The sequence below is a fragment of the Amblyraja radiata genome, chromosome 31 (genome assembly GCF_010909765.2).
Source record: "Amblyraja radiata isolate CabotCenter1 chromosome 31, sAmbRad1.1.pri, whole genome shotgun sequence".
Taxonomy (NCBI): Eukaryota; Metazoa; Chordata; class Chondrichthyes; order Rajiformes; family Rajidae; genus Amblyraja; species Amblyraja radiata.
In genome coordinates, this window is record NC_045986.1 from 3,055,619 (window position 1) to 3,068,292 (window position 12,674).

Below are 12,674 nucleotides of genomic sequence, written 5' to 3' on the forward strand. Positions count from 1 at the left end.
GTGAGAAAAAACTTTTTCACCCAGAGTGTTGTGAATTTGTGGAATTCCCTGCCACAGAGGGCAGTGGAGGCCAAGTCACTGGATGGATTTAAAAGAGAGTTAGATAGAGCTCTAGGTGCTTGAGGAATCAAGGGATATGAAAGGTGGATGACACCTGAAAGGTGGATGAGCTTAGAGTCTGGATAGACACCTGGAAGTATGATGTTGTGGCGATCAGTGAAACATGGTTGCAGGAGGGCTGTGATTGGAAACTAAATATTCCAGGATTTCGTTGCTTCAGGTGTGATGGAATTGGAGGGGCAAGAGGTGGAGGTGTTGCTTTGCTAGTCAGGGAAGATATTACAGCAGTGCTTTGGCAGGATAGATTGGAGGGCTCATCTAGGGAGGCTATTTGGGTGGAACTGAGAAGTGGGAAAGGTGTAGCAACACTTATAGACCGCCAAATGGGGATCGAGAATTGGAAGAGCAAATATGTAAGGAGATAGCAGATATTAGTAGTAAGCACAAAGTAGTGATTGTGGGAGATTTCAACTTTCCACACATAGACTGGGAAACACATTCGGTAAATAGGCTGGATGGTTTGGAGTTTGTAAAATGTGTGCAGGATAGTTTTTTGTAGCAATACATAAGGTACCTACTAGAGGAGGGGCAGTGTTGGACCTCCTGTTAGGAAATGAGACGGGACAGGTGGCGGAGGTATGCGTTGGGGAGCACTTCGGGTCCAGTGATCACAATACCATTAGTTTCAATATAATTATGGAGAGGGTCAGAACTGGATCTAGGGTTGAGATTTTTGATTGGAGAAAGGCTAACTTTGATGAGATGCGAAATGATTTAAAAGGAGTGAACTGGGACATTTTGTTTTATGGGGAGGATGTAGAAGAGAAATGGAGGACATTTAAAGGGGAAATTTTAAGAGTACAGAATCTTTATGTTCTTGTTCGGTTGAAAGGTAACAGTAAAAATTGGAAAGAGCCCTGGTTTTCATGGGAAATTGGACATCTTGTTCGGAAAAAGAGGGAGATCTACAATAATTATAGGCAGCATGAAGTAAATGAGGTGCTTGAGGAGTATAAGGAATGTAAAAAGAATCTTAAGAAAGAAATTAGAAAAGCTAAAAGAAGACATGAGATTGCTTTGGCAAGTAAGGTGAAAGTAAATCCAAAGGGTTTCTACAGCTATATTAATAGTAAAAGGATAACGAGGGATAAAATTGGTCCATTGGAGAGACAGAGTGGACAGCTATCTGCAGAGCCAAAAGAGATGGGGGAGATATTGAACAGTTTCTTTTCTTCGGTATTCACCAAGGAGAAGGATATTGAATTATGTGAGGTATGGGAAACTAGTAAAGTAGCTATGGATACTATGAGTATCAAAGTAAAAGAAGTACTGACACTTTTGAAAAATATAAAAGTGGATAAGTCTCCAGGTCCTGACAGGATATTCCCTAGGACATTGAGGGACGTTAGTGTAGAAATAGCCGGGGCTATGACAGAAATATTTCAAATGTCATTAGAAACGGGAATAGTGCCGGAGGATTGGCGTACTGTGCATGTTGTTCCATTGTTTAAAAAGGGTTCTAAGAGTAAACCTAGCAATTATAGGCCTGTTAGTTTGACTTCAGTGGTGGGCAAATTAATGGAAAATATACTTAGAGATAACATATATAAGCATCTGGATAAACAGGGTCTGATTAGGAACAGTCAGCATGGATTTGTGCCTGGAAGGTCATGTTTGACTAATCTTCTTGAATTTTTTGAAGAGGTTACTAGGGAAATTGACGAGGGTAAAGCAGTGGATGTTGTCTATATGGACTTTAGTAAGGCCTTTGACAAGGTTCCTCATGGAAGGTTGGTTAAGAAGGTTCAACTGTTGGGTATAAATGCAGGAATAGCAAGATGGATTCAGCAGTGGCTGAATGGGAAAAGCCAGAGGGTAATGGTGGATGGCTGTTTGTCGGGTTGGAGGCAGGTGGGGTGCCTCAGGGATCAGTGTTGGGTCCTTTGTTGTTTGTCATGTACATCAATTATCTGGATGAAGGTGTGGTAAATTGGATTAGTAAGTATGCAGATGATACCAAGATAGGGGGTGTTGTGGATAATGAAGAGGATTTCCAAAGTCTACAGAGTGATTTAGGCCATTTGGAAGAATGGGCTGAAAGATGGCAGATGGAGTTTAATGCTGATAAATGTGAGGTGCTACACCTTGGCAGGACAAATCAAAATAGGACTTACATGGTAAATGGTAGGGAATTGAAGAATACAGTTGAACAGAGGGATCTGGGAATAACCGTGCATAGTTCCTTGAAGGTGGAATCTCATATAGATAGGGTGGTAAAGAAAGCTTTTGGTATGCTAGCGTTTATAAATCAGAGCATTGAGTATAGAAGCTGGGATGTAATGTTAAAATTGTACAAGGCATTGGTGAGACCAAATCTGGAGTATGGTGTACAATTTTGGTCGCCCAATTATAGGAAGGATGTCAACAAAATAGAGAAAGTACAGAGGAGATTTACTAGAATGTTGCCTGGGTTTCAACAACTAAGTTACAGAGAAAGGTTGAATAAGTTAGGTCTTTATTCTCTGGAGCGCAGAAGGTTAAGGGGGGACTTGATAGAGGTCTTTAAAATGATGAGAGGGATAGACAGAGTTGATGTGGACCAGCTTTTCCCTTTGAGAATAGGGAAGATTCAAACAAGAGGACATGACTTCAGAATTAAGGGACAGAAGTTTAGGGGTAACATGAGGGGGAACTTCTTTACTCAGAGAGTGGTAGCGGTGTGGAATGAGCTTCCAGTGGAAGTGGTGGAGGCAGGTTCGTTGGTATCATTTAAAAATAAATTGGATAGGCATATGGATGAGAAGGGAATGGAGGGTTATGGTATGAGTGCAGGCAGGTGGGACTAAGGGAAAAAGTTGTTCGGCACGGACTTGTAGGGCCGAGATGGCCTGTTTCCGAGCTGTAATTGTTATATGGTTATATGGTTTATATGATATGGGGAGAAGGCAGGCACGGGTTATTGATTGGGGATGATCAGCCATGATCACAATGAATGGTGGGGCTGACTCGAAGGGCCAAATGGCCTCCTCCTGCACCTATTTTCTATGTTTCTATGTTTGCCACCCAGAAGTTCTCATGCTCCTTCTAATCAATGCTTTGGAGTTATACCAGTGAAAGGGATACACTTTTAGGAAGGAAATTGGACCTCAAATGACCTCAAATAGAGATTCATTAACCTCCAGTGACAGAGTATTTAGAAATATGAAATGAATCAAAATTTGAATTATTTATAAATTTATATCAAGCAAAGTCAGTAATGAAGCAGCCTAGAAATTTAGAGCTAAAATAATAACTCAGACGCCCATTATATTAGTATTAATATTGGACCATTGGAGTTGGAACAGATTGGAACTCTGAATAACACATCTTTTTCTGTGGTCATTGAGGTGTTGCTGTTATTAGCATGATTACCAATATAGGCATGTGATTTAACACAGAGATGTCCACTATCACTTTGGGCAGACTGTTAAGGGAGGTGCATGAGTCGGCAGTCCTGGTTCTAGCGAGGGATGTTCTTTTAGTTTTCAAAGACCATCACCAGCACAATATTGAACTTTTTAACCAAAATAAACATAGTTAGCATTGGAGGGTTATGGTCTGAGTGCAGGTAGATGGGCCTAGGTGAGAGTAAGTGTTCGGCACGGACTAGAAGGACCGAGTTGGCCTGTTTCCGTGCTGTAATTGTTATATGGTTATATGGTTATTGTGATTGCGAACACCCTAATTGCACTGACACCTTCAATATCATGAGTTCAATTGTCAACTAGGTGCACAGGTACAATGAAGATCAGTCCAGTGCAAAAACAAGTTCACGGTAGTGGGAGAGGTGGTCTATAGTGTTCTGTGGCTGAGCTTGAATTGGGTTCTATAGGTTGGTTCAAGAGCATGATGTATGGAGGAAAGTAACTGGTCCCCAAACCTGGTCCTGTTGGATCTCAGGGTTCTGTTCCACCAGCTGATAGTACCAGTGAGAAGAGAGCAATGTGGTGAGAATCCTTGATGACAGATGCTGCCTCATGTCCATGCTGGTGGGGAGGGCAGTGCCTGTGACAGGCCAGTCCAACACTCTCTGCATCCTTTTGCCTACCTGTGTGTTTGAATTGTCATTCCAGGCCACGATGCAACCAGTCAAGATTCTTAAAGGTTTATTAGAGTATTGAGTGACATGCTGAACTTCTTTATATTTCGAAGAACATAAATGTGCTGGCTTGCCTTTGTCATGATTACATCTACGTGTCAGGCCCAGGATGGGCTGTCAGAGTTGTTTATGCCCAGAAACTTGAAGGGGTTAACTCTTTCCACCGTCAACCCACCAATGACAACTTGCATGTGCGCTCCTGCCTTCCTGACACTGACAGTTTGGCCCGACACTGCATCAACAGAACTAACAGTACAACTAACACATACAATTCATTCACACTCCGGTGAATATCAATTGTCAAGTGTGGCAATATTATATATACTCACTCAATGTAAAAATAAATGCAACAAAGCAGGGGTGAAAAGACGTAAATAGGATATTTTGCAGGTCACTGAGAAATCGTCGGCTGTAAATAGAAGACCAGTCACACGGCAAGAAATAGTCTCCTTGTTATATTACAGGCTGTAGTGTGGGGGAGCTGGCAGTCTTAGTTTAGAGATACAGCATGGAAACAGGCCCTTTGGCCACCAAGTCGATGCTGACCATCGATCGACCATTCACACTGGTTCTAAGTTATCCCATTTACCATGCACACCAGGGGCAAATTTTACAAAATTCACCGCCAAACCCGCACGTCTTTGGGATGTGGGAGGAATCTGGAGCACCTGATGGATCTCATTCAGTGACAATGGAAGGTTTCAATATACCAGTTAGATTACAAAGAGGGCACCTTTGTACCTGGCCACAAATATACTGAACTAGCTTTGAAGCGCAGTTCACATCTCTATCATTTACACCTGGCACACAACTGACTAGAGTTCTTTTTTTTTGATAACCAAGAAATATTCAAAATCTACAGATGCTGAAAATCTGAAACAAAAACAGAAAATACTGGAAACACTCAGCATAACAGCATCGTGTGATTGAAGAAAAACTTAATGTTGGGAGTTGTGGAATCTTCATCAGAATTGGGAACAAGAGAAAATCAATTCAGTTCAAGTTAGAAGGTGAGGAAGGAAGGAAGGGAGAGAGAGAATAAAGGGGATATTTCTGATTCACAATCACTGTGAAATTGCACAGGTCGCCCAGTTGATGGGTTATTGCATTCAGTGAAAAGAATGTGAACAAACATTGGAAAGTAAAAATGCAAATATAAATGAAAGTTGTGAAATGCCCAGTGTGTCGTGCTATGCTAATGACAATATGCAGAGCCAATTTTTTAATGGATACTTTACAGAAGAACTGGTTAGTTGTGATACAGACTGAGATTAGTTACCTCAAGCTATAGAATTTGATATTGAGTCCACAAAATGAGATGTAGTTATAACGAGACTTGAGGAACTGCTCTTCAATTTGTCGGGACACGGTGCAGTCTAATGGGCCTGTCCCACTTAGGCTATTTATTTGGCAACTACAGGCGACTAGTTTTGTCGCCACATGTTCGCCGGTTGTCACCGGGAGTCGTCACCTCAGTCGCGTTAAAAAGTCGCAGCGTCTTTCCGGTCGCCGCTAAATGTTCAACATGTTGAATATTTGTCGGCGACAGTGGGTTTGACGCCAATGAGCGTAGCTTGACTTCTCCTGACGTAGGTGCTGTCGTAGGTTGTCGCCAGGATGACCTAGGTTGTCGCCGGTTTTCCGGCGACCTGCTACGACTATGACAGTCGCCGGCAGTTGCCTAAAAAATCGGCAAGTGGGACAGGCCCATAAAGGACTCAATATCAACTTATACAATGTCAGGTAACTTGCTTTCTCCGTTTGTATCACCAGCGCCCATTTCTGTTGTAAACTGTCCCATCTGAAGAAGGGTCTCGACCCGAAACATCACCCATTCCTTCGCTCCATAGTTGCTGCCTTACCCGCTGAGTTTCTCCTGCATTTTTGTCTACCTTCCATGATATTGGCCCAGTTTTCTTTGCTACACGACCATCGTCTGGTCAGCTGTGCTTGTTTTATCGTCAGGCACCTTCCAGCTTTGTCATGGTGGTTTTCTCAGTCTTGAAGTGCTCTTGCTTCAGAACGTTTGGTCAATTCATGTCTTTCTCCATGAGCCCATCAACCGAATGTTCTCTACAACTTATCCCCATGGCAATCCTGGACTCAAGCTGTCAGAAGTATTATTTTCTCTCTATCCATTTCACCCCCATCTTCTCTGCAATTTAACTTGAACTTGATTTATTTCCCAGTTCTAATGAAGAGACTTTGAACTTAAACATAGAAACATAGAAAATAGGTGCAGGAGTAGGCCATTCGGCCCTTCGAGCCTGCACCGCCATTCAATATGATCATGGCAGATCATCCAACTCAGTATCCTGTACCTGCCTTCTCTCCATACCCCCTGATCCCTTTAGCCACAAGGGCCACATCTAACTCCCTCTTAAATATAGCCAATGAACTGGCCTCAACTACCTTCTGCGGCAGAGAATTCCAGAGATTCACCACTCTCTGTGTGAAAAAAGCTTTCCTCATCTCGGTCCTAAAAGATTTCCCCCTTATCCTTAAACTGTGACCCCTTGTTCTGGACTTCCCCAACATCGGGAACAATCTTCCTGCATCTAGCCTGTCCAACCCCTTAAGAATTTTGTAAGTTTCTATAAGATCCCCCCTCAATCTTCTAAATTCTAGCGAGTACAAACCGAGTCTATCCAATCTTTCTTCATATGAAAGTCCTGACATCCCAGGAATCAGTCTGGTGAACCTTCTCTGTGGCAAGAATGTCTTTCCTCAGATTAGGAGACCAAAACTGTATGCAATACTCCAGGTGTGGTCTCACCAAGACCCTGTACAACTGCAGTAGAACCTCCCTGCTCCTATACTCAAATCATTTTGCTATGAATGCTAACATACCATTCGCCTTCTTCACTGCCTGCTGCACCTGCATGCCTACTTTTAATGACTGGTGTACCATGACACCCAGGTCCCATTGCATCTCCCCCTTTCCTAATCGGCCACCATTCAGATAATAATCTACTTTCCTGTTTTTGCCACCAAAGTGGATAACCTCACATTTATCCACATTATACTGCATCTGCCATGCATTTGCCCACTCACCCAGCCTATCCAAGTCACCTTGCAGCCTCCTAGCATCCTCCTCACAGCTAACACTGCCCCCCAGCTTCGTGTCATCCGCAAACTTGGAGATGTTGCATTCAATTCCCTCTTCCAAATCATTAATATATATCGTAAATAGCTGGGGTCCCAGAATTGAGCCTTGCGGTACCCCACTAGTCACTGCCTGCCATTGTGAAAAGGACCCATTTACTCCTACTCTTTGCTTCCTGTCTGCCAACCAGTTCTCTATCCACATCAATGCTGAACCCCCAATACCGTGTGCTTTAAGTTTGTATACTAATCTCTTATGTGGGACCTTGTCGAAAGCCTTCTGAAAATCCAGATATAACACATCCACTGGTTCTCCCTTATCCACTCTACTAGTTACATCCTCGAAAAATTCTATAAGATTCGTCAGACATGATTTACCCTTCATAAATCCATGCTGACTTTGTCCAATGATTTCACCACTTTCCAAATGTGCTGCTATCCCATCTTTAATAACTGATTCTAGCAGTTTCCCCACTACCAACGTTAGACTAACTGGTCTGTAATTCCCCGTTTTCTTTCTCCCTCCCTTTTTAAAAAGTGGTGTTACATTAGCTACCCTCCAATCCTCAGGAACTACTCCAGAATCTAAAGAGTTTTGAAAAATTATCACTAATGCATCCACTATTTCTGGGGCTACTTCCTTAAGTACTCTGGGATGCAGCCTATCTGGCCCTGGGGATTTATCGGCCTTTAATCCATTCAATTTACCTAACACCACTTCCCGGCTAACCTGGATTTCACTCAGTTCCTCTATCTCATTTGGCCCCCGGTCCCCTGCTATTTCCGGCAGATTATTTATGTCTTCCTTAGTGAAGAAAGAACCAAAGTAGTTATTCAATTTGTCTGGCATGTCCTTGTTCCCCATGATCAATTCACCCATTTCTGACAGCAAGGGACCTACTAATCTTTTTCTCTTCACATATCTATAAAAGCTTTTGCAGTCAGTTTTTATGTTCCCTGCCAGTTTTCTTTCATAACCTATTTTCCCTTTCCTAATTAAGCCCTTTGTCCTCCTCTGCTGGTCCCTGAATTTCTCCCAGTCCTCTGGTAGGCTGCTTTTTCTGGCTAATTTGTACGCTTCATCTTTTGTTTTGATACTATCCCTGATTTCCCTTGTTATCCACGGATGCACTACCTTCCCTGATTTATTTTTTTGCCAAACTGGGATGAACAATTGTTGTAGTTCATCCATGCAGTCTTTAAATGCCTTCCATTGCATATCCACCGTCAACCCATTAAGAATCAATCGCCAGTCTATCTTGGCCAATTCACGTCTCATACCCTCAAAGTTACCTTTCTTTAAGTTCAGGACCCTTGTTTCTGAATTAACGATGTCACTCTCCATCCTAATGAAGAACTCAACCATATTATGGTCACTCTTGCCCAAGGGGCCACGCACAACAAGACTGCGAACTAACCCTTCCTCATTACTCAATACCTAGTCTAGAATAGCCTGCTCTCTCGTTGGTTCCTCTACATGTTGGTTTAGAAAACTATCCCGCATACATTCCAAGAAATCCTCTTCCTCAGCACCCTTGCCAATTTGATTCACCCAATCTATATGTAGATTGAAGTCACCCATTATAACTGTTTTACCTTTGTTGCACGCATTTCTAATTTCCTGTTTGATGCCATCCCCAACTCCACTACTACTGTTAGGTGGCCTGTACACAACTCCCACTAGCGTTTTCTGCCCTTAGTGTTTCGCAGCTCTACCCATACCGATTCCACATCCTCAAAGCTAATGTCCTTCCTTTGTATTGCGTTAATCTGCTCTCTAACCAGCAACGCTACCCCACCTCCTTTCCCTTTCTGTCTATCCCTCCTGAATATTGAATATCCCTGGATGTTCAGCTCCCAGCCTTGGTCACCCTGGAGCCATGTCTCCGTGATCCCAACTATATCATAGTCATTAATAGCTATCTGCACATTCAACTCATCCACCTTATTACGAATGCTCCTTGCATTGAGACACAAAGCCCTCAGGCTTGTTTTTACAACACTCTTACCCCTTATACTATTATGCTGAAAAGTGGCCCTTTTTGATTTTTGCCCTGGATTTGCCGGCCTGCCACTTTTACTTTTCACCTTGCTACCTATTGCTTCTACCCTCATTTTACACCCCTCTGTCTCTACGCTCACACATTTAAGAAACCCTTTCCCTTTAACTCCATCCTCCACTATCTCATTCGACACCCCACCCCCCTTATTCAGTTTTAAACCACCCATGTAGCAGTGGCAAACCTGCCTGCCAGAATGCTGGTCCCACACCTGTTAAGATGCAATCCGTCCCTTTTGTACAGTTCACCCTTACCCCAAAACAGATTAAACTCTATGACACACTGGAATGAGACATATTGATCATCAAAATCACTTTAGGAATAAGTGTTAAAACTCGTGATAGTGTTCCTTTTCTTTTCCAACCCTTAAAGCACCTTGACTCAAAATGGGCTGAAGGTTCCACAATTGCCCGAAACCCTCAGATATCCCTCTGAACTGCGTACATATTCATTCATTTTTCAAAATTAATACGTATTGAGAAGGTACTCCTGGACACAGTTACTTCTACAATTCATGAAAAACCATACATTATGCACACATTTTCCATCAAAATTATAAAATATAATTACCATCCTTTTCTTTTAAAAATAATTCATGATAATTGCGGGATAAATATTCAGCTAAACACTGGATATTTCTACAGCTCTTCATGGAAAGTGCCTGTGGATTTTTTACACTTTCCTAAAGGAGCAGGTGAAGCTTCAATCCTCCATGAACACTTTCCTCAGTGCAATGCACCTTCAGTAATGGACCTAGATGTCAGCTGGGATTTGCACTTGTGTCTCTGGAGTGCAGCCCCAAACTAGGTTTTTGCTAAAACCAGAGTTAGAGGGTAGATTATGAAGGGGCACCCGAGCTCATACTCATACTGTGCAAATCATAGCAGTGCACAATTCATAGCAGAGATCACTAATGGACGGTGAACCTAACACCAGTGCCAACCACTTCTGGAGCAGAGCAGTGCTGGGCAAACTCACTGGGTCAGGCAGCATCTGAGGGAATGGACAGGCAACATTTCGAGTCAGGACCCTTCTTCAGACTCAAAGCATGGTATGCCCACTCCCTCCACAGATGCTGCCCGATCTACTGACCTACTCCAGCACTTCACGTTTTGCTCAAAATTCCAACATTTGCAGTTTGTATCCCCAACATTACCTGGCCCAGTTCACTAAACCTGATTAACGAAAGAAACCAAGAATCTGTCACATGCCAGCACATTCCAATCTCAGCTACCTTCTGAACTAGCAAACAACACGATGAAAATCACAGTAGCTCAGCCACCCCCTGCCCATCCCTCCCCAACAACACCCCACCAACTCCCCACCATCTCCCCACAGTAAAGGCTAGTCTTTCCAATTCTAACCATAACATGAGAAACATTCTGAAGTAACTTTAAAGATCCCCATTGTCACCTGAAACATCCAAGGTCAGTTTCTTCAGAGTACGATGGGCAGTTTATAACGAGGTGTGCCCCTACCTTGTTGTGTTGTATACAGGACAACCAAGGCCACCACTGCGCTCGTCATGAGGAGGAGTAACACACTGAGCGCGATTTCAACCAAGCTCCAACTTTTCTTCATCAATTTTGTCGATTTCTCCACGATGTCCATCTGGCTTTCCGACTTGCCCATTATGGTGATTCTAGATGGGAACAGAGAGCGGGTACCGTTATACAGCAAGCATCGAGCGCAACAGGAGACTGCAATCGCATCGAACAAAACATGGTCTACATTACATTTGGACTTTGGTCTGATCTTCCATCGTTATGGGTATCCCATGGAAAAAAACCCACAACTTGTTAACGAGAGACGATGTCTTTCTTATTGATCCACGGAACCTGGTCGTACAGGAGGATTGCAGACACCATTGAATGGTAGATTCTCTCGGAGCAGAAGCCGGGCAAGGGAGCAGGATGAATGGGGCGCGCCACCCAAGTTTGGAGAAGACCCTTTGCAGGGCAGTGTCAATCCAAGAGCGACTTGGAGCACAGCGATCTGGAGGAATAGACACAAAGTGGTGGAGTAACTCTGCGGGTCAGGCAGCATCTCTGGGGAGAAGGAATGGGTGACGTTTTGGGTCGAGACCCTTCTTCACACTGAGAGGCTAGAGGAATACTTCGGCTAGCAAGTGTCCGTCAGCCCAGAGAGGGGAAGTTGCCCGCATTCAATCCTGACTTTGCTCCTGAAACTAAGGAGAGGCGGGATGTCAGGAGCACGGAACGCAATCATTCCTTTGTGGATTCACGCCTTCTCGTTGCAACTGCCGGCCACCAGTTTCCGCACAGTCCCGAGGCAAGGAATGGAGAGAGAAAGGGAACTGGCAGTATCCCAGCCCGGGCCCGGAGCTTATAAGTTGCGCTTCATGCATTCATTCACTGCTCCCCTCAAACTGACTGACTGCGCTCCGGCGATGCCGCCTGCCCGCAATGCAGCTTCACCAAGTTTGATTGTGGTCAGATGTCCAGCCCGTGTCCACTGTGTTAATAGTGGGCAGCGTGCGCGCATCGAGTCACTGAAGGAGTGCAAGTAAATAGGTTAAACCCCCCTTTAGTTTAAACAGCAGCTACAGGGATTTCACTGGAACCCGTTAAAGCTGGACCCGACACTGAGATGTTATGGCAACAGTTGTAAATGTTACTGCGGGAATATCACAGCACGATATCACAGCACACTTGACCTACTTGGAACGGGCAACTATTTATCATTTACGCATCTCACTCGGTCCCAGGCGACATTGTTTGTTCCTTGAAGGAGACTTTAAAGACTCGATTTCTGAATTAAATTGTTCCCCAATCCAGCTTTTGATCAGTATTGTGTCAGGGGTCACGGGGAGAATGGGGTTGAGAGGGAGAGATAGGTCAGCCACGAGTGAATGGCGGAGTAGACTTGATGGGCCGAATGGCCCTAATTATGCTCCGATAATTTATGAACTTAAGAACATCGAGGTAAAAGTCCGATTCAATAGCACTTCGGTAAAGATAGAGAAAAAATAAGTCAATTTTCACTTTTGGGAGTGTGGTCTCTTAAATCCCAGAGTGGAGATAATCTAAGGGGATAGTCTGCGAGTGCTGGGGGAATGTTGCACCGTCGGAGATCCATCATTTCGAGACCTTAAACCGTGCTGTCTCGTCCTCCACTATCATAGATTAGTGAATTATCCAATTCTGCGAACATTTTTTTCGAGTATGGACAACACAACTGCCAATTTCTGAAGAAAGACTGAAGAAGGGTCTCGATCCGAAACGTCACCCATTACTTCTCTCCAGAGATGCTGCTGCCTGTCCCGCTGAGTTACTCCAGCATTTTGTGTC

At 43.8% G+C, this 12,674-nt stretch overlaps 1 protein-coding gene across 1 annotated transcript in view; it reads right to left on the reverse strand.

Moving 5' to 3' along the window:
- mmel1 (membrane metalloendopeptidase like 1) overlaps nucleotides 1-11,810 on the reverse strand; it is a 124,321-nt gene extending 112,511 nt beyond the window's left edge. The window contains exons 1-2 of the mRNA XM_033048585.1: nucleotides 11,100-11,810; nucleotides 10,842-11,005 (exon numbers count right to left, since the gene is read on the reverse strand). Coding sequence (XP_032904476.1) covers nucleotides 10,842-11,005; nucleotides 11,100-11,125 — 190 coding nt within the window. The 5' untranslated portion in view covers nucleotides 11,126-11,810. The remainder of the gene's footprint in view (nucleotides 1-10,841; nucleotides 11,006-11,099) is intronic.
- Between the last annotated feature and the right edge of the window lie 864 nt (nucleotides 11,811-12,674).